We start from the raw sequence: 23,012 nt of genomic DNA on the forward strand, positions 1-23,012 counted from the left end.
CTCACTTGTAATGATGTAAACAGCACATATTCTACATTTAAAGTTAAACATGAACATATACTGTACATGTAGCTCTACGTAGGTAACCAGCAGCCTACTAAGATGTAAAGATGTCTAGATGTAATATTTTATTAACCAGTACTCAGTCATGAAGGCTTGACATTATGTAGTATGTACAAGTAGTATGTACTTACTCATGAGTGTGTATGTGTAACGATACTGTATCAAATCGAGAAATCGTGATACGCAGTGTCACGAAATTGTATCGCAGCGCAAGAAGGCAGAATCGAGATACGCCCATTCAAAAGGCTTGGTGTTACATAGTATGTACTGGTAGTATGTACTTACTCATGAGTGTGTATGTGTCCTGATACTGTTCCACCTCATACTGCGAGGCCAGAGTGAGCAGGTAGTCATCTTCCGGGCTCTCACCAGGAGAGAGGCCCAGGCCCTGAGCCCAGGCCGTCAGTCCTTCATCCAGGAACGCTGGCAGACCAACAAAGCCCAACCCTGAGTCTATCAAGACAAAGAAAGAGAGATATGGAGGAAAGAAAGATGCATCAAAAAGCAACTACCTTTACCTAATTGATAACTTCAAGCTATTTTAAATCATATAGTAATCGCAGCTGGCACATTTGCTGCATGTGCGGGCATGACAGGAAAATGTATGACATGTCTCTTTGTTTAGAATAACCAATTCACCTGCGTTGCTCTGCTTGTCTTCCAAGGGTGTGCCAGCCTCATCGTGGGACGAGGCGCCAGGTTTGGGGCCCTTCACCACGCAGCCCATCCCCAGTGTGGAGTCGGACGAGTGCCCATGGGCGCTGCCAGGCAAAGGTGCCCTCTGGGGCTCCGAGCCGCCTGGCACTACGCAGCCCACGCCCAGGGTAGAGTCGGACGAGTGCCCGTAGGCACTACCAGGCAGCGGTGACGCCAAGGGTTCGGCCCCGGTCACCACACAGCCGCTTGTCAGGGTCGAATCAGAGGAGTGGCCGTGGGCGCTGGCGAAGGAACGAAAGATGAGGAATTGCAGAGGGGATTGATTTTGCTTCACCAGCTCCCCAAGGGAGCATTCACCTCCATAAATTCTCATTTTGAGCGCAAGCAAAAACTGAATGATAACATGCAGCTTAATGGAAAACGGCAACTATACACACAAGCATTTCCAGCACTTTGAAAGCAAAAATTGGAGAACGTTTTTTTATGTACACAGAACAGACGGATCTCTTGCATCACCAAGCAATCCTTGTAAACAAGTACAAAGCCAGCATCACAAGCTCTACACATTTTGTACAAACACAAAAAATCATGTAAATATTTAACCGTTGTAAAACGAACAGCACAGTACATACCCAGGCTGTGGCTGGGCGGCCTCAGTGGCCTCCACCACGCAGCCAATGCCCAGGGTGGAGTCGGAGGAATGCCCATGGGCGCTGCCAGGGAGGGGCTGAAGGGCCGGCTGAACGCCCCCCACCAGACAGCCCACCCCCAGGGTAGAGTCGGAGGAATGGCCATGTGCGCTGCCAGGGAGGGGCAGGAGGGCCGGCTGAAGGCCCCCCACCACGCAGCCAATGCCCAGGGTGGAGTCGGAGGAATGCCCGTGGGCGCTGCCAGGGAGGGGCATGAGGGCCGGCTGAACGCCCCCCACCAGACAGCCTACCTCCAGGGTGGCATCGGACGCGTGGCCATGCTTGCTCCAGCGGGGTTGCGAGGGGGTCACCTCGGAAACGAAGCCACCCACCTGGATAAGGACAAGCATCAGCAGATGGTACTGCAGAACCACGAGGCACATGTCTTAAGCACCCACTGATCAACTCAATAATCTCAAAGACATACCTTCTATAATCCTATATCATAAAGTCTATTGTCTATATAACATCTCTATAATCTAATGTAGATATTAATAATATAACATATAATATGTAGATATTAATAAGATATCATCCAATAGGTAGAGAGAGAAATAGAAACTCCCCAAGTATGACTATCCACTCAGGGCTGGATATTGTCGGTCTTTTATTCCCTGCAGAATGTGCCGAATCTTGTACACTGTATAGATGGGTTCTAAATTTTGTTTATAACCTGACTGTGCGAACTTAGCTGCGCACAACTCAATCTCTGATTGTTGGAAACCGCTGTCGGTCAAAAAATTTGCTCACGTGGTTGGCTGCCAGTGTCTTGCCCCTCCTCATAACATCGTGTGGATAAACACTGAGAACCCATGTATACAGAGCGCACGATGGTTACTGTATAGAGTACTATGGTTGTTCCCTACAAAGGCAAAGTGCAGTAACTATGCCAACATTGAAACTGAGAAAAATGCCTTCAAAGCCTTGGCATCAGGTTGGATAGTGTAGTCATAGTAATATCTCGAAAATGGGACACATTTGGACCAAGGCTTTGTCACAAGATAAAGGAGGTGTTATGAAAACCATATTCAGTTTCTAAACTCAATTTTGAAAAAACTATGTAGTTACTGCACTTTGCCTTTGCAGGTCAGTATGGTTCCTCACGAGTCAGGTGTTATGAAAAGAACACAGCTGCCCACCTGGATGTTGGCATCGGAGGAGTGGCCGTGGACATTCTGTGTGGGCACCGGGGCATCCACCTCGGACACGTTCTGGCCCACCTTGATGTGGGCATCTGAGGAGTGCCCGTGAACACTGGCGGATGGCAAGGCGGTGGCGACCTCTGACACGTTCTCTCCCACCCTTATATGGGCGTCGGAGGCATGCCCGTGAACGTTTTGCGAGGGCTGCCGGGCCTCCACTTCGGAGACGTTTTCCCCGACCTTGATGTGAGCGTCCGACGTGTGGCCGTGTACGCTCGGGGCAGGGAGGGCATCGGCCACCTCTGACACGTTCTCCCCTACCCTTATATGGGCGTCGGAGGCATGGCCATGGACGTTGGCTGTCGGGATCGAACTCTGGACCTCTGAGATATTCTCCCCTACCCTTATATGGGCGTCGGAGGCATGTCCGTGACCACTGGGAGATGGCTGCGTGTTTGTCACATCGGACACATTGTCACCCACCTTGATACGAGCGTCTGAGGGGTGTCCGTGACGTGCGGTGGCAGCGTCTCCGGCACCGAGAGAAACGGGAGCCTTAGCCTGCTGCCGACCCTCTCTAGTAGTGTCTGTGATCGGACGGTCAGGCTCCTTAGTTGCCACTGAAACAGGTTGCTGGGTCTCTGGCATTATGATTACCTGTGGCTGGCCTTTGCTGGTGGTAACTGTCTCAATGTCCGTCGTCCCAGCTGTCACCCTACTCAAATCGAGCCCGCTCTTGGATGCCTCCTGAGGCTGAGGGGGTACAGCCGTCTGTCCATCTGTCCGCTCTGTTGGCGCGGCGGTGACTCCTCCTTGTGGCAGCTGTCCCGCTTGTAGCGTCGGTGCATCTGTCTGCTTAGGGATGGGGCCGTCACCACCATCCACTGCCCCCTCCTTCTTCTTCTTCTTCTTCTGCTCCCCTTCTTCCTGTCCCTCTGCAGCAGGGACGACCTTCTTGAGAGGGTCGAGGAGGGGGCAGCCGGGTTCTGAGCCTGAGCTCGGGCCTGGGTTTGAACCGGGGGCCGTCGGGGCGTCCCAGCGACGCCGGACGTGGACCCCGCCTTCCTCCAGCGGGACGAACGGAGCTTTGAAGTCGTAGTCGGCAGGAGCAGAGGAAGAAGAGGAGGAGGAGGTGGGAGGTGGAAGAGAGGAGTGGGGATCGGCAGAAGAGGCACGCCCCGGGAGATCGGAGCCGATGTCCTGCAGGGCCCTCTCCACCGGCTGTCCGTCACTCCGGGTAGAGGGAGGAAGGGGGTCCAGGCTGGCGTGGTCCCGCGCCACTTCCGCAGCAGGCACCGGGGTGGCGGGGGCCGAGTCTGAGCCCGAGCCGGAGATGGAGGAGTCTGCGCCCGCGGCGGGGGTCGGAGGGAGACGGGTGGCGAGCTGTTGTGCTGCTGCCCCGCTGTCTGCGGTCTGCTCTGCCCGTGGCACAGCGCCCAGGGACTCCTGAATGAGGCACACAAGACGAGACACGAGAAAAAAGACGAGACGAGATGAGCCAGATTTGACACCACCCACACGGCACAGACGGTGCTGACTGCCTGGACAGCACCGAGAGAAGAGGTTGCACGCTGTGTGCCAAAGAAAGGGTGAAAGAAAAAAAAAGAGAGAAAAGGAGAGATGGAGAGAAGAGGAAGACCAAAAGTAAAGCTCCCCCCACAGACCTGAGCCGATTGCGGAGTTATTCCTGCTCTCGTAGTAGACACTTCGTCAAGGTTTGGCACCGGCTGTCCAAAAGGATATTTCTCTAAGAGGTCCTGTGTGTGTGTGTGAGACAGAGAAAGGGAGCGAAAGAGAGACAGACATTACAATTAACAGAAGACAACAGCTGTTCCAAGCGCACCATAACCACAACACTGCCGTGGCTGAAGCAGATGGCACAATTACAGCCACTGTTATTACCTTGGCAGCAATAACGAGCACCCTCATTAATTAAGACAATACCATGTTTATGGTTCATACCAATTACCTGCGCATGTAATACACTCACTGTTTTTATTAGCCCTCCAACCGATGGTCACCAGTGGCCAATGTTATTTTCTCAGTTGCGTACAAGCCACCATGCCGGACTGCATGGTCCATAAGGTAGGCGTGTGTGTAGTGAATTATACAAGCATTCGCAATGGGCTTACAAAAACAGGCCAGAAAGCAGGAAAATCATTCCAGGTTCGAAATGACCAAATGTTTCAAAGTTATGGTCATCTCTACAGACAGACAAGCTGCTTGTCCTACGCATGACTTCTGACACCCTGCCTGAGATCTCAGTGCAGCTCTTTACACAAATGGGTGCCAAAACCCAGGCATGGGACAGTACATTTTAGGCTACATTTATAGTGTATATTACACAGTGTGACAAATAAATGCATCCCATTATATTATATAAGCACTTGCAGTGATGGGCTTTATAAAATAGCCTGGACGTGAAATGCATTTTGTTTATAAAATGACTGGTGAAGGGGAACATAGACTTGCCCCGTCTAGCTTTGTTTGAACCCGGATCTCTTTCGGATTACTCAGTTACAGTATGTATTGCAATTTTTTCTTAAGCTGGATAGAAAATGAATGCCAGAATACAGTGCAGTTACAATGTAGTGCTGTCTTTGAACTCATTAACAGTGCTAATTTATGAATACAAATAGTTCATATCTATTGCTAATATGTTTCACTCCTAAAGAAGAGTAAAAGCATGGACGTCTTCCTACTGACTAGGCTGGGTATTGGCAAAAACCTGTAGCTAATACGCATCACGTTACAGGAGTCATGACACAATACGTGCATCATAAAGAGGCTTGACACGATATACTGTATTTGCCACCGTAATTTTTTGCACACTCCTACTCATTTCAGTGGCAGAGCACACCCATAACTCTAATGACAGTCACTACGTCCCAAATGGAGGCCGATGCGGTGGCGACGTGGTGTGGTTCAGTGAAGTGGGCCGCTAAACCAAAGATGTTGTTGGTTCCCTTTCGACAGTCTGGCCATACCAGTCTGTCCCAAGGTCATTTCCTTACCAATTTCTCTCTTCCCACACTTTCCTGTCAATCTCTAAATGTCTCGTCCTAAAATAAGGAATAGAAAAGTCTGGGATAAAAACACAGTTAAACAATGAAAATTAAGGGTGCGCTGTGGTGCAGCGTGCTAAGCCCCCCACATTTGGGCTTGCATGACCACGGGGACCCCGATTGGAGTCCGGCCGGGGTCATTTCCCGATCCCACTGTCCCACTCGCTTCCTGTCACCATCTCACACTGTCCTATAAAATAAAGGCATAAAAGCCCCTAAAAATATATTTAAAAAAACAAAACAAAAAAAACAATGAAAATTAAAATAATAATGACTTGGCCCTGTCATGGCTCAAACGGTGGGGCACTGCACTGTCATGCAGGGAACCCGGGTTCGATTCCGGCCCGAGGTCATTTGCCGATCCTCCCCCATTTCTCTCTCCCACTCGGTTCCTGTCACCATCTCAAACTGTCCTATCAAATAAAGGCATAAAAAATATTTTAAATAAATAAAAAAGTGACCTGTATGCACTGCTGGTCCTGCTGCAAGAAGAGGGCCCTCTGCTCATCCAGCCTCATGCGCTGCACCCTCCACATGGCCTTTCTCTCCCGCTTGGCTGCCTCCTCCGACAGACGGCTGTACTGCTCAATCAGCTCCTTCCTGCAGCACGGGCCGGAGAGAGAGAGAGAGAGAGAGAGAGACAGAGAGAGAGAGAGAGAGAAAGAGATAGAGGGAGAGAGGGAGAGAGGGAGAGAGGGAGAGAGAGAGAGAGACAGAGAGAGAGGGACAGAGAAAGAGATAGAGGGAGAGGGAGAGGGAGAGAGGGAGAGACAGTGATAGTGTTAATGTAGCCCTGGCATAAACACAGGCCTGATTGTCATCCAAGGAGATTAGCTGCGAGATACTGGACTTCATCTTGGAGCTTGGACAACGTTTCATTCCTTTCCTCGTCCAAGAAGCTTCAGCTCTGTTCAGATCTGGCCTAAATCCAGCTGCTGACAACTAATGTCTTTGGACAACATTATCTTGACCTGGATGAATAAGGATCTCCACAGACAGGCCTGATTGCTGTGACGTTCTAGTGAAGGGGAGAAGACTTCATCCGTCCAGCTCCGATCCTGAGCCTTCAGACGGACAAGTTAGCGCACACTCACAACCCCAGCAGAGACGTTCACACACCAATCACAGACTGTATGGAAAAGGTGAAAGTCAGAGCAACTCACCTCTATAGTGCTTATGAAGAGATATACGTATAAGTGACTATATTTGTACTTGGCTTTTAATTAGACCGATTCTGACTGCTAAGGAAGCGAGCGGAGCACATGTTTTGACACCTCCAGCCTCACCTTCCTTTGTGTTGCCTGAGCATCACACCTGATCTCGCTGCCTTCTGTTGCTCTTGCTCATTAGCAGATATGGAGCCACGAGGCAAATGGCTTTGGCACGGCACTGTTCAACGCGCTCATCTCAAAGACATTTCTTACGCCACTTTCTATACTCCTGTCCTACAATCTACAATAACTTCCCATAGTGGCCTACTATATATACTGTATATGAACTGTAATTGTTGATAAAGTGTTTTGACATTTGGATATGGTGGTGATATTGCACTTTAAATATCAAGAGGTTGAATGTTGTGATAATCCCTCCTAATAAACCACCATATGTGTATGGGTGGATGCTATCGGTGTGGACAGTGAGACGGAGAGTGTGCTCGCCTACTCAGCAATACGTAACATTTCACCTAGCAGATGCTTTTACACTAACAGACTAGCAAAAACTCAGCAGATATGAGCAGAGCAAATAGCAGCTTATTAAGAGTAAATGCAGATACACAGGATCATGGGTATTCACCGGACAGAGAGCACCAAATAACTATGCCTATAAAATATAGTAAAATTCATGATTTTGGATAATTATGAGACTCTTCTAGCAAATGTGGAATGTAGACTTCTAACCCCGGCCATAGATCTTTCAACCCAGCAAACAGTACATTTAGTAAGTGAGGGAATTAACAGAGCAAGTTAAGAGCCTAACAGAGCAAGTAAAGGCAGGGTAAAGAACACATAGTACATCATGTTATGGGGAAGGAGCTTAATAATGCAACACTGAAGTCAGTTAATAAGAAGGCCATCACATATTGAATTGACTTACACAAAGGTATTACAAGGTGAATGGTATTGCATAGTATTGCATTGTATGCTTAGTATTGCTTCAACAGAGCAAGTGCAGACCGACAGGGCCATTGCACATGAAGTTTGTGAGGGCAAGAGTCTCATTGAAAACCAACCAAAAGTTGCATAGCATTGCAAGTGTAGACAGAGCAGGGAACTGGTTAGTGTACATGAAGCTCTATTTCGTGTCTCCTGACTCTGTCATCCGAAACTCATAGAACTGTGGTTATATACGTACATAACCTTGGGCGTCAGACTTGTAGCCCAAAGGTTGCAGGTTCAACTCCCGACCCGCCAGGTTGGTGGAGGGAGTAACTAACCAGTGCTCTCCCTCATCCTCCTCCATGACTGAGGTACCGTGAGCATGGTACGGTCCCGCCGCACTGCTCCCTTGGGGCGCCATATGGGGCTGCCTCCTTGCATGGGTGAGGCATAAAATGCAATTTCGTTGTGTGCAGTGAACACTTGTGTGCTGTGGAGTGCTGTGTCACAATGACAATGGGAGTTGGAGTTTTTTCATTGGTCAGGGCATGTTATTATGGATGAGGCAGGGAAACCCACCTAGCCCTCTCCTCCAGCTGCTGCTCCAGGGCCTGCAGCCTCTTCTCGCGGTCCCTCAGCTCGCGGGCATAGCTGTAGTCGTCCTCCTGCTCCTTACGCCGGGCCGTGCTCCGCCACTGCCAACCAAGGAACACAGCTATCAGCATACAGCACTCAGTGATGCCTTACAGCACCGTGGTGCCATACATTTGCCTCAGATCTACACAGCTTTGAGTCAAATGATCTCGCACACATCTCAGCAAGGAACATAACAGTGTGTTTTGTGTTTTCAGCTTTTTGAACAGAAATTTGGCTGAAATCTAGCCAGCTTTGAGTCAACTGATCTCCGCTACAACTGGCCAAATGTCGGCAGCCGTGGCCTAATGGTTAAGGTGTCTAAATATCAGAGGGTTGCAGGTTCAAATCCCACCCTTAGCTCTCCCTACAGCTCCATCGATGGCTGAAGTTCCCTTGAGCAAGGCACCTAATCCCACATTGCTCCAGGGACTAACCAATACCCTGCAAATAACCAAGTCGCTTTCTATAAAAGCGTCAGCTAAGTCTAATGTAATCTAACAAGCAACACAGCAGACAGCCATCAGCCGGGGATACATTACAATGCTGTGGTGCTACAAATTTCCCTGAAATCTAACCAGCTTTGAGTCAACTGATTTCCCACACTGCAGCGAGGAACACAGCAGTCGGCCATCAACTGATAAAGCACTGTGGTGCTACAAATTTGCCTCAAATCTAACTAGCTTTGAGTCAGTTGATCGTAATGAGCACTTAATCTACTGCAAGTTTATCAGATACAAAGTGAAGCCACTGTTAGAAACAAAAATGTCAGGGTTTTTCCTTCATCCTCACATCTCTACACATAGAAGCCGTAATTCTGGGAAATAGACTTTGAATTAGTGTGTAAAGTCTGAATAATCTTAGGAACCAAATGGTAGTTCCTCTACTGCACTGACACAACAGAACATGCCATCATCCACTCGCCTTTATGAATTTAACATTTCAATGCAGTGAAAATTATGCGCGAGTTAATCTACCACCATAGCTTTCAGGTACTATAAATAACTGTCCGTCTGTTTGGTAACTAGAATTCCTAGTTGCAAAAATCTGAACTCAAAAACTGAACTGGAAAAAAAGAACTCCCCACATCGTGCTGCAGAAAAATGCAGTGCTGTGAGGACTATTGAGAAAAGAGGAACTATTGTGCTCTAGAGCCTGGCCACAGATGCTACAGAGAAATGGGATGAAAAGCGAAGTGAAGTCAGGGGCAGGCAGGGGGTAGGAGACCAGGCAGAGGGCCTACAGAGAGATAAGCAGGTGGCACTTTGAGGAGCCCAGAGGAGTGGAGTGGAGAGGAGGACGCAAGGAGCGAGGGAGGGAGGGGAAGTAGGTAGGGAAGAACTGGAGGTAGAGAGGTTGAGAGGAAAGCAGAGGAGAGAGGGAGGGAGCGGAAGGGTGTAGGAAAGAGCAGGAGGTAGAGAGGTTGAGAGGAAAGGAGCAGGGACAGGGAGGGAGGGCATGTGTGTAGGGAAGAACAGAAAGAGGCAGAGAGGACACGAGAGTAAAGGACTGTAGGAGGCAGGGAGGGAAAAGTGGTTAGAAGAGAAGTGGGAAGAACAGAAGGAGGTGGAGAGGCAGAGAGTAAAGGAGAGGAGGACGGAGAGAGGGAGTGAGAATGTGGGTAGTGGACAAGAGAGGGAGGTAGAGAAGATGGAAATAAACCAGGCACGGGGGTAGTGTAGGGAAGAACAGAAGGAGGTAGAGATGCCAAGAGTAAAGAAGAGGAGGATGGAGAGAGAGAGAGGGGGGGGGGGTCAGAAAGTGAGTAGTGAACAAAAGATGGAGTAACCGAAGATGAGAGTGAAGAAGGAGGAGAGAGTGAGTGAGTGAGTAGGTGGGTAGAAGAAGAGAGGAGAGGCAGAGTAAAGGAGGATGACACAGGGGCTAAGGGAGAAAGCATGAGATAGAAGAGAAAGTTATGGAGTTGTGGAGGGAAGGAGGGTGGGTAGAAAAGAAAAGAAGGAGAGAACGTCTGAGGGTGAAAGAGTGGAGAAAGAAGGGAGGAAGAAAGAAGAGAAGGAGGCAGAGAGGCTGAGAGCAAACGAGTGGAGCGGAAGGGAAAGTGGGAGAGAGGAGAGTGGATAGAGTACAAGAGAAGAGGGTAGAGAGGATGAGAGTAAAGGAAAGGTGAATGGGGGGAGGTGGAAGGTGTAAAGTGCAGAGAAAAAGAGAAGGAAGGAAAGGAGGATGAGAGTAAAAGGAGTGTTGGAAGAGAAAGTGGGTACGTGAAGAGAAGGATGGAGGCAGAGAAAGAGAGAGTAAAGGAGAGGTGGAGGTAGGACTGTGGGTAGTGAAGGATGGATAGAGAGAGTGGTAGTAGCTGTAGGAAGTATTAAAAAAAAAAGAGTGGGAAGGAGGTATAGAGAGAGCGAGAGCATGGAGCAGGGGATGAAGAGGTGGGAGATGGATGAAGGTGAGAAGCGACAGATGAAACCCCAGCATGACTGTGGCACCTCCCCGTAACGTAACGTAACACATACACACAAAAACACACACACACACACACACACACACACACACACACACACACACACACACACACACACACACACACACACACACACACACACACACACACACACACACACACACACACACACAGAGTTTTCTCACTCCCTTTTTCACTTTCTCCTTTCCTTCTCACTCACACCTTCAGTCTCGCTCTCTCTTTCTCTTTCTCTTTCTCTTCCTCTCTCTCCTCCGCCCACTCTCTCTCCTCTCTTCTCCTCCTCCACACACACAGGCAGGCAGGCACCAGGCTCTCTCTCTCTCTGTCTCGGTCTCTCTCTCTCTCACCTCCTGTTCCATCTCCAGCTGCTGCTTCAGCTCCTCGAATCGCTCCCTCTTCTTGGCCTCCTCCGCCAGCCGCTGTGACACCATCCTGCCTGCAGGGGGGGACGAAGAGTCAATCAAAGGATGAGGTAGTAGAGTGGAGTGGAGAGACAGGGAAGAGAGGGAGCTTCAGGAGGGAGAGGGAGGGGAGAGGAGGGGAGGAGAGGAGGAGGAGGGGGGCCGGGGGTGTAGTTTCAGAGAGCACCAGGGAATCATTTATCATTTCTCTCTGCATCTCCCCCTTTCATCATGGCAGGAGATATATGAGGGTTGCAAAATCAATTTGCAATCAATTGCAATTTGAAACTGGGCAAAGAGACTGTTTTGAAAAACAAACAGGGCTTTTTATGCGGGGCCTTTGTGCAATTTCTTAAAGGGAGGGGGGGGCCTTGCGATGTGCACTGTGTTGCTGAGAGCAAGCCACTGACGGGCAGTTATTAAAACACACGAGCATGTGACATTTAGGCCTGTTCATTATTCCAGATGCCCACTGAGAGTAATTTATTGGGGAGTAAATTAGCAGTTCACAGAAATGGAAATTAAAATGTTCCGTCTGTGAGGCAACACGTTTCTCTATTATCTCCTTGTGTGCTGAGAGAAAAAAAATACCTTAGATCTTTTACTCCTTTACGTTTTTTTTAAGCAGAATTTTTTCACTTTTCTAGTCAGATGGGTCTACTGGAGAGGCTTAGGGTAGTATTTAACCTTCACCAAAAGTTAGCACTTTTTTTTACTTTGCAAAACTCACCCACGTCATTTTAAGGAATATATTCCATGCAGTTGCTTTTTTTCCGTCTAACAAGACAAGTAAAAGATAAATCCATCAAAACATGCTTCTTGCAATAGGAGCCATTGCACAATAACACATTTATTATTACTGGTTTTGCACTTGTTTTGCGCCGATGTCTCTTGCTGCCATAACAGCTCCGGGTCATCTAAAGTGAGGCAAGACACAGCCTTTCAACATGCTCTGCTGCAGCACCTTTTCCTTCTTCAACCAAAAAAGGTAAAGAGATCAGGCTTGAAAACATAGTGGCCCTGGGCTGTACTGAAGCAGTGTTACTGATTGTCGAAAGGATTTGAGTGAAACTTTTCCACAACACACAGCACCGTTTTCTTCGTGAGTCACACCAGTGTGGCCTCAACCTTCAGGGTTGCAGCAAGTTTGATCAGCTTTAGGGTAGGAAGTGCCACTTCCAGCCACCGTTTTGTAATATTACATGCTACGTACAACTGTGTGCAATTTGTTCCTATTTGTTATCCATTCCACAGCTTCAAGGTTTTTCGGTTCATGCAGATGGTAAATATCCCCATGGCATGCTACCAATGCCAACTTCGGGATGATGTTTCCTCAGGCATTTGGCAGTGCTAGATTTCCGCCATATGTAGCACATTGATGGTTGGCCAAAGCTTCTATTTTGGAGCCATTTGGACCATTCTATCTTTATCTATATTGGACCGTTTTTTTTAAACCGCCCTCAATATCTTTCTCCTGCCAACCTCCACAAACAAATTCCAGCTACTGTGCCCCGTATATCATTTGCGATATTACCTGACCAATGATGACATTCCACGATGATTAACAGATACTTCAGATGCTCGGTTTGAAGAAAAAGACCGCTAAGCATCTAAGTATGTTGAAATTCACTCCGTCTTGCTATGTGGTGGTAGAGCTTAATTGGACATCAACGCAGGCTGTCATTTCCCAGACAACTCTTCATTTGCTCAGATCGGAATTTAAAAACCACCTTGTTATTTTCCAGTTCTCCCTCCAACCTGCCTGATGACCCCCTGCCTGACGGTGACGGGACAAGCATTTTCTGCAGTAATCACTCATAGGACAAGCTCAATAATTATGATACATTATAGCCATCCAAATGCTATCTCCGTGTCAATTTAATAATGTTACCTCCTCCACCTCAATAATCTAAAAAGGGCACAGTGATTTGGGCACTTTCGTAAGTAACACATCAATTGTTTTCACATATTTTCCTTTCATTCTCAGCAGCTCAATTGCAAGGAGTAATGTATCATAGAAATATAGAAAAATACAAATAACAATGACTGGCGCCCCGGGCAAAAGCGCAAAAAAAACCCCACTATTATAATGTTATTTTTGTTACAGAGTGGTAATGGTGTGAAAACAACCCATTAATAATAGCGCTAATTAGCTATTTTCGGGACGTCATTGGGGGTGGAGTTTCACAATGGTATCATATGGTATCATATTGCCCGATTTATTGCCCAGTTGGACTGCCTTTAGGACCAGCCCTGCACGTGCACGTGCGTGCGTGTGTTCACACACGTACACACACACACCCACACGCGTACTGTACACTCACACACGTACTGTACACTCACACACGTACTGTACACTCACGTACACACACACACGTACTGTACACTCACACACGTACTGTACACTCACACACGTACTGTACACTCACGTACACACACACAAACACACACACGTACACACACACAAACACACACACGTACACACGTACACACACGCACGCACGCACGCACGCACACGCGCACGCACGCACGCACACACACACACAGCTAAAAAAGGGGCAATAGCTTTCAAGTTTTTGAGTACAGGCACTTCTGGAAATCTACTGCTAGTACTTACGGGGCTAATACCACCAGCTGTGAAAGGTAGCCCGCTCAACCAACCATGCACCTCCTGAGCCAGACAGGCACAGTAAAACTCATAAAAGCTTACACAAACACAAACACAAACACACACACACACACACACACACACACACACACACACACACACACACACACACACACAATGCTGAAGTCCCCAACAAATCTCCTGTGGGAAGGCTGCTTTTTGCCCGCCAATTCAGGCCACGGCACAGCTGTGGCGACAGCAGTGAGCGAGGGATCGAGAGAGAGAGAGAAACAGAGAGAGAGCGCAAGAGAGAGAGACAGCACAAGAGAGCGAGAGAGAGAGAGAGAGAGAGAGAGAGAGAGAGAGAGAGAGAGAGAGAAAGAGAGAGAGAGAGCGCGCAAGAGAACGCAAGAGAGTGAGAGAGAGAGAGCGAATAGGTGGGCAAGCAGAGGCTCCAAGCTGTGGTTTGGATTTGGGTTTGGTCTCTAGGTCTGGTCTTACCTCGGATGCTTTCCAGCGTCTTGGCGGCCGAGTCCCTGACCTGATTGATGAGCTCCTGCCGAGCCTGCTCCGTGCGCAGCGCCTGACAGCGACAAGAGCCAAAACGAACGACGGAGAATGAATGAAAAAGAGGAGAGGAAAAAAACAACAACACAAAAAAGAAACAAAAACAAACAAACAAAACAAAAAAAATTGTAAAGGAGTCCTGTTAAAGGGCCGTTGGCTGCAGTCCTGTTGTGAGTCCGCAGAGGGCTGGCTTAATAGCTCCTATCTGTCTTTTATGTCCCGCCACAAAGAGGGAATAAGCTAGTTAGCAATGCATTAGCACACACAGGAGTGTTGTTCTGCCCAGTGTCACGCCGCGACGAATGCCACGACAGAGTATAGAATACTACACACAAGCTGCCTGGTTAATATAACTGTGCACATTGGAAGCGTGTGAGTATGTCTTGAGCTTAAGGACAGGGACATGCTTTCAGCAGGACACACGTGCACTTTTCGTGCACAACCGGGTTGCCATGTGAATTTTGACAATTTTGCGCGCGGTACAACACCAGAATCAATGTACTCAGATGCTTACGTACAGTGCAATATTGACAGAACCGCAAGGGGCAATCTTTCGAACTTCCATGTTGAGGTCACGGTAGAATCAACCAATGATGGAAAATATTAATGAGAGCCCCATTGGCCATCTACCCCCTACATGATATATCTAAAGTATTGTGCTCCGATCGTTCTGAATTAAGTATGTGAACTCGGTCACACACGGTAGCATGTATAATTTAGGATTGGCAGAAAGCATGTCCCCGGCCTAACGCATCCTGTTGCATCATCACTAACGCTGGGGACACATGCAGGCGAAGCAAAGAGAGAAAAAATGCAGTGTTACTTATTCTGACAGCTCAACAGGTCATAGTGGCGAATCAAATCCATTGAAACATTTGTGTTGTTGATTTGATTGAACGCAGCAGGTGAAATTCCCTCCTCAGTTGCATAACTTGGCCGCTTATTTTCGCTTCGCCCCTGTTCGCTTGCCTTCGCCTCACTTTGCTTCCCTCATAGGAATGAATAAAGTTTGTTTCGTTTGGCCAAATTCGTGTGTAAGTGTCCCCTGGCGTAACATCCATGATGAGATGCTGTCACTAACGTCTTACCACCAGCCACCAGGGAAGGAAGGGAAAACGGAGGGATCTAGTGAAGTAGAACCAGAGAGTATTGACAAGAAAGTAACAGTTCATAAGGAGTTTCCTCAGGAATCAACATGATGTATGGTTCTAAACTGCCCATCATATGGCTACCATGCCCCTTTAGGACACTAGCAGAATGAATGGAGAAGTAATGCACAGTTAAGAGACCAGAATTGATCCCACTTTGTTGCATTGGTGGTGTGTAGTTAGCTTTATCTTGGTTAACATATTGGAAATCTTTGGTGTAACTAGTAGCATTGTCATCTACAGTATATTGATCGGAACTGATGAGGCTCCTTGGAGGAAGAACCTGTACCTGCTCTTCCCTGCTGATGGCACTGTGCTTGGCGATGCGCTCCATGCGACCGCGGTAGATGGCACAGTCCCGCTCAATCTCCTCCACTTCCTGCAGCGAGAAAGTCACGGCGATGCGTGGCACCGGCAGCTCCGACCAACAGATGTAGTGCTGCTCAAAGATCACAACATTTACTGCACATTACTAGCCTGCATTTACCATCTCCATGTATGTCATTTGTACAGATGATCCGGATCTGGAGTTCTGGGAGGGGGGGGTTCACCAGAAAACCAGCAAATAGGGCTGCAACGATGGCGATACATTTCAGAAATCGTGGGCTGTATCGAACCGTCGGTCAAAAATCGTGATACGAACCGAATCGTGAATTGAGTGTATCGTTACAGCCCTACCAGCTAATCAGTCAATGGGTGGAGGGATGGGGGCATATTTCAAACATGAAAACTGAAAATGAAGTCGAACATGAAAACTGAAAATAAAGTCTGCGACACCAATCTCCTGTTTCTCTTATTTCTTTGATATGTGACACCAATCTCCCGTTTGTCTTAATGAATATGTTTCGGGCAGCATGTCCTTCATCAGACCATATTTCAAACATTAACAGAACTCATCCCTCCCACCAGTTATCTTTTTTCAATGAGAGGAACAAATGTTAGCACCTCTCCCTCTACTAAACATTTCTCAGTCATTAGTTCCGGGCCCTCTGTACAAATGAAATGAGTATGAGAAATTAGTAGTACTGTATTAGTACATTTCTTATGCAAAGCATAACGACAGAACATTGAGGAAAACAGTCATGGTTAAGCAATCACTGAATGTCATGTGCTAAAACAAACCTATAAACACTCCTCTTTTAGGAGATGTGGACAGCTTCTTGAAAACAGACACAGGACAATCTTGGTTCTTGAAGAAACCCAAGAGGCAAATTTGAATTTAGAGTGCTTCAGGAAATAGACTTCCTTCTTCTGAGCCAGGCTATACACGAGCAACACATTTTCATCAGTCAAGTATACCCAATAATAGTCAAATGACCTCTGTGGTATTCCATTAACAGATGGCATTGAGCACCAATTCTATACTGCCTCCAAAAGATTTCTCTACCCGCCAGGGAAGAAAGGGAAGAGAGGAGCCTTGCTGTAAAAGCTTGTCCTGCCTGCTGATGGCGCTGTGCTGATTTTGTAGGTTAAAGTCAACCTCAGCAATTTGTGTGAATATGCACCGTGAATGGCAACATGCCTGTCTGAAAATCTAAGATGGATTAAAATCTATGCAGTGATTCCATTTACTCCCTCTCGTATCGCGGTTTGAGTGTTTTTCATCCCAGAGTACCAACAGTCGATGCGTACGTGGTCAGATTTTCTCATTGCAAGTTTTTTTTTTCCCCACGACACTCATTTGGGACCAACAGGCAAAAGTTACATGTGGTAATTTCACCATTGGCCTACTAATCCTACTATGTGCCCCTTTAATACTGTCTCCAAATGACCGAGTTAACAGCCTAGCCTTCTAGTACTAGTGAGCAAGGCAGGGAAGACTTTCCAATCACTGACCTGAGGACAGCAGATCTTGAGCAGATTAATTGTCTTCCCACAGACATACACATCGTTGGCAATGTGCCTGAGGAAGACAGGAACGCAGTCCTCCACGTTGTTGGAAATCAGAGTGTAGCCTTGAGTCCAGAAATGCTTGTCTGTGTAGGAGGACGGGGGAGAAAAGAAAAAAGAAAACGGAGTTCTTCTTCAACACACTGGAGAAAAAAAAGCACAGCTGGCTTTCCAGTAAAAAACTGAGATTTTCCTTTTACGACCGGTGAAGTTCTTGACTGGGCTTTAAACCTTATCTAGGGGGAGCAGTCCTGGCTTCAAGCTGAAACGCTCACCGTGTGAGGAGGGGAAAAAAAGGTTCACCGTTGACATGAGATTATTCAGCAAAATTCAGTCTCAAGAAAGGAAACACACACGCACCCACGCACACACATACAGTGAGGAGAATAAGTATTTGATCCCTTGCTGATTTTGTTGGTTTGCCCACTAATAAAGACATGACCATTCTATAATATTAATGATAAAATGTATTCTAATATAGAGAGACAGAATATCAAAAAGAAAATCCAGAAAATAACTTTGAAGAATATATTTTAATTGATTTGTATTCCATTGAGGAGAATAAGTATTTGACCCCTCTAGTCAAAGAAGACAAAATTACTTGGTGGCAAAGCCCTTGTTTTCTCATACAGAGGTCAGATGTTTCTTTCAGTTAATGACCATTTTTGTGGATATATTAGAAATGATTTTTGTCCACTTTTCTTTGCAGATCATCTCTAAATCACTTAAGTTGTATGACTGTAGCTTGCCAAATGGGAGCTTCTGTTCCCTTCACAGGATTATTATAGGGTTAATGTTTGGAAACTGTCCAGGCCACTTCATGACCTTAATGTGCTTCTGCTTGAGCTACTCCTTCGTTGCTTGGGCTGTATGTTATGGATTATTATCATTTTGGGAGGCCAATCCATGACCCACCTTCAGTCTAGTGGTGGTGGGAAAGAGGTTGGCATGCAGCATTGTACGTTTACATGTCTCCCTCCATCCATTTCTTGACGATGTGAAGTTGTCCTGTGTCTTGGCCAGACAAACAACCTCAAAACATAATGTTACCACTTTCATTTATGATGTTGGAGAAGGGTGTTGTTCTTGGAATCATAGGCAGCATTTCTCTTCCTCCAAACACATCGAGTTTTGTTAATGCCAAACAGTTTGATTTTGGTGTCATCTGATTCCAGCACCTCCCAATCATATCCTAATCCAGTTTGACGTTCATTGGCAAACCTCAGGTGAGCCTGAACAGGTTCCCTCTGATGCCAGGGTACCATACATGCACTGCAGGATTTTAATCCGCTGTGGTATCAAGTGTTTCCAATCGTTTTCTTAGTGATTGAGGTCCCAGCTGCCTTGAGATCATTTCCTAGCTCCTCCCATACAGTTTTAAGGTGCTTTATCTCCTTTTTTCTGATTATTATATTCCCACAAGGTCAAATCATGTATGGAACCAGAGACGGGCCTAAGATTGATGATTGATGATCATTTTGTATGTCCTAAAATTGGGAAGAAATGCACCAACAGTTTGCTCTTTAATATCCAGGAGCCCATTTCAGCCTTGTTGAGTTCTAAAATCTTGTCCCTGACATCCTTTGACAGCTTTTTGGTCTGTCCCATGTTGGCGAGTTTAGTTTGATTGATTGACTGATTCTATGGACTGATTCTGCAGATTCAATGTGTCTTTTGTGCAGGTTACTATTAACAGGTGTGTTCAATTCAGATAACGAGTTGTTTGGAAGTGCCGTTTGATCTGCGGGATCAGAACTCTTAATTGTTGACAGGGGATCAAATACTTATTTCCCTCAATTAAATATAAATCAATTATTATATATTCTTCAGAGTTAATTTCTGGATTTTCTTTTTGATATTCTGTCTCTCCATATTAGAATACGTATTATCATTAACATTAAAGACTGATCATGTCTTTATTAGTGGGCAAACCAACAAAATCAGCAAGGGATCAAATACTTATTCTCCTCACTGTACACACACACACATACAGTACACACACACACACACACACACACACACACACACACAGTGCACACACACAGTGCACACACACACACACACACACACATACACATACAGTACACACACACACACACACACACACAATTTAAGTGGGAGAGTTTGTTATTCTCTGTGGCTTCCTCATCAAGGACAGACATGTACAACAGTACAGTACTGTAGAAGCAACTCTGTGCGAGTGTCCTCACCTCTGTGGACAAGGTAGTCCTCATTCACCTGGATCATGAATTCGCTGTACACATCTCTGAACACGCCGCTGTACACCCAGTCGGACACAAACCTACACACACACACACACACACACACACACAAAAAGAGGGACAGTCACCATCACAGACACAAGAGACGATGACCTTCAACAGACCTTGGAGCGATCACAAGACAGCTGTAAGAAGCGTACATCTCACAATCTTAACACGTCTAATATCTTCATCATACATAATGTACATCATAAATACAATTTAGCAAACGGGGGGACTGAGCCATAATTAACTATTACCTATAAATCAATTCTAATTCCGCGTGTTATAAATCCTCATTTGCTACGTGACAAATGTGTCTTCCCTTGGAACCGAATTAGAAAATAAAGATTTTAATTAAAATCCTCGTGGATATGGGCGTGAGCTGTGCATGGCCATGAGTGACATAGCTGTCACCATAGCAGTCATGATACTATTAGGAGAGAGGTATTGCGGCAAAAGAATGGTTGCTTGGTCCGCGAGCCTAAAATGCTTATCTGGGCTGGGGTGCACTGGATGAGTGTGTGCCTATGGTATCTCTGTGTGTGTGTATATGAGAGTGAGACAGAGAGACCGACAGAGAGAGAGAGTAGGAAATGTGTACCCACTCTGTCTAGGGAGGAGAGGCACAGTAAGGGGTTAGATCTCTGTTTGGGATGCAGTGGGGGGAGTAAAGTGTACGTGAGTGTGCAGTGGCCTACTGTGCCATCATGTGTGTGTGTCTTTGTGTGTGTGTGTGTGAGTAGGGGCCCACTGTACCGTGTGTGTGTGTGTGTGTGTGTGTGTGTGTGTGTGTGTGTGTGTGTGTGTGTGTGTGTGTGTGTGTGTGTGTGTGTGTGTGTGTGTGTGTGTAGTGCACGTATCTGTGTGTGTGTGGTGTAGGGGCTCACTGTACCGTGTGTGTGTGTGTGTGTGTGTGTGTGTGTGTGTGTGTGTGTGTGTGTACCGTGTGTGTGTGTGTGTGTGTGTGTGTGTGTGTGTGTGTGTGTGTGTGTGTGTGTGTGTGTGTGTGTGTGTGTGTGTGTGTGTGTGTGTGTAGTGCACGTATCTGTGTGTGTGTGGTGTAGGGGCTCACTGTACCGTGTGTACGGCTCACAGCTGCTCTTCAGCAGCGACAGCAGCACGGGGTAGTTCTCATTGCTGCCGTTGCTCTGCGCCTCATTGTACAGGTAAGACAGCAACTTCACTCCCTGCCGACCGAGAGGGAGAGGGAGAGGGAGAGGACAGGCTTCATTACACACACAGCACACACACACACACACACGCGCACACACACACACACACACACACACACACACACACACACACACACACACACACACACACACACACACACACTCTCTCTCTGCTGCCTCACCACACATATGCGTTCACGCACAAACGACCACATGCACAAGGCAGATATGAACACAGGCACGCCAGGTGCACCCATGACAAATCATCCTTCACAAACGCATGCCACACACACACACACACACACACACACATAGGGTCTCTCTCTCTCTCTCTCTCTCTCTCTCTCTCTCTCTCTCTCTCTCTCTCTCTCTCTCTTCTCTCTCTCTCTCTCTCTCTCTCTCTCTCTCTCTCTCTCTCTCTCTCTCTCTCTCTCTCTCTCTCTCTCTCTCTCTCTCGATGCAACAGCCATCCACATGATTCTTACAACGCACACACAAACACAAACACACACACACAAATCCTACATCTACATAAAGTTGCACCGCATATGCAATATTTTTTTTCTTCCTTTTCTTTTTTCGCTGTGTTTGTTTCCCACACACAGTGCTGATCAGCATTTAGTTCTGGGCTTACCACAGGGAAGGCAGAGGGACCCCCACTGGACGCTGTATCCACACAGCACAGCTCTGACAGGTACCTGCAGAACATGAGTGCACCACACGCACGCACACGCACGCGCACGCACACGCACACGCACACGCACACAGACACAGACACAGACACAGACACAGACACAGACACAGACACACACACACACACAATATACACACCCATGTGCGTACACACAGACAAACACACACAAGCGTGCACACACATCCACACACAGAGAAGGAAGTCAGTGAAGCGGTACACTTAGATGCTTGACGCACCAGAGTGGTACGTGCGGCCACATCATTTCTTCTGCACACGTCTTTATATACACAGAACAGAAGAATGCAAGTGTGTGTGATAAAGGGAGGTGACAGAGGGGTGAGAGGTGAGACAGCGCCACCAACACCCACACACATACAGCGTTCACACACACACAATCACGCACACACACACGCACACCTCTCACCTAAGCTGGGCGCCGAGCTTGCGGAAGAGGAATGCTATGGTGAGTAAGCTGAGGTGCGGCGGTGTGCTCAGGACACAAGCTCTGTAGTAATGCAGGAATCGTCTCAGACCTCCTGTGAAGGCCTGGTAGGAGCACAATTAAAAACACAGATATATGTATCTATTAGGGTTGTATCGATATTGCATCGAACCGAGAAATCGCGATAAGCAGTGCCGCGAGACTGTATCGCGGCACAAGAAGGCAGAAACATTATATGCTCTTTCAAAGTTCTGTTGACCTTCAGTCCAGAAAACAAATCATGTGGTAGTCCTTTCAAGCTTCAAACTCCTTTTTATTTTAGTAACCCGTTTTAACCAATTCTACATACAACCCGTTGTAGTCATTTTATATATAATGTTGGCAAATTACCAACATCAATTATCAGTTACAAAGTAAATTACATAATTAAACAAATGCATTTTAAAGAATTGTGGGTTGTATCCAACTGTGTTCAAAAATTGTGAAACGAACCGAATCGTGAGGTCGGTGTATCGTTTCAGCATTGATATTTTAAAGGGACACTGTGTGAGATTTTTAGTTGTTTATTTCCAGAATCCATGCTGCCCATTCACTAATGTTACCTTTTTCAAGAATACTTACCACCAGCATCAAATTCTAAGTATTCATTATGACTGGAAAAATTGCACTTTTCATACATGAAAAGGGGGATCTTCTCCATGGTCCGCCATTTTGAATTTCCAAAAATAGCCATTTTTAGCAGCAAAAATGACTTGGACCATACTAGAAAACATTTGTTTAATACTTAGTAAACTTTCATCAAGATCAAATTAAGCAAGAGGCAGCCCAATTTCAATGAGCAGCATAGTTGCAGTACCCTTTTGACCATTTCCTGCACAGTGTCCCTTTAAGGATATTTTGTGAACTTTTGTACCTTCCTCTGATCGAACACTGGATAACTGGATATGACTGGGAATGAGAGAAGGGCAAGGGTTTGGAAATGACCCAGCTCAAAGTCGAACATGGTTCACAATGGGCAATTTGCACACACAT

At 46.8% G+C, this 23,012-nt stretch overlaps 1 protein-coding gene across 1 annotated transcript in view; it reads right to left on the bottom strand.

Annotated features, from left to right (window-relative positions):
• tubgcp6 (tubulin gamma complex component 6) overlaps nt 1–23,012 on the bottom strand; it is a 50,654-nt gene that overhangs the window by 17,228 nt on the left and 10,414 nt on the right. Inside the window, exons 6-20 of the mRNA XM_063197131.1 lie at nt 21,963–22,084; nt 21,479–21,542; nt 20,750–20,859; nt 19,619–19,710; nt 17,355–17,494; nt 15,808–15,957; nt 14,305–14,386; nt 11,142–11,230; nt 8,292–8,407; nt 6,078–6,216; nt 4,216–4,308; nt 2,549–3,997; nt 1,353–1,741; nt 703–1,001; nt 349–516 (exon numbers count right to left, since the gene is read on the bottom strand). Of these exons, the coding sequence (XP_063053201.1) occupies nt 349–516; nt 703–1,001; nt 1,353–1,741; nt 2,549–3,997; nt 4,216–4,308; nt 6,078–6,216; nt 8,292–8,407; nt 11,142–11,230; nt 14,305–14,386; nt 15,808–15,957; nt 17,355–17,494; nt 19,619–19,710; nt 20,750–20,859; nt 21,479–21,542; nt 21,963–22,084 (3,502 nt within the window). The remainder of the gene's footprint in view (nt 1–348; nt 517–702; nt 1,002–1,352; nt 1,742–2,548; nt 3,998–4,215; nt 4,309–6,077; nt 6,217–8,291; nt 8,408–11,141; nt 11,231–14,304; nt 14,387–15,807; nt 15,958–17,354; nt 17,495–19,618; nt 19,711–20,749; nt 20,860–21,478; nt 21,543–21,962; nt 22,085–23,012) is intronic.

The sequence above is a fragment of the Engraulis encrasicolus genome, chromosome 4 (assembly GCF_034702125.1).
Source record: "Engraulis encrasicolus isolate BLACKSEA-1 chromosome 4, IST_EnEncr_1.0, whole genome shotgun sequence".
NCBI classification, from domain to species: domain Eukaryota; kingdom Metazoa; phylum Chordata; class Actinopteri; order Clupeiformes; family Engraulidae; genus Engraulis; species Engraulis encrasicolus.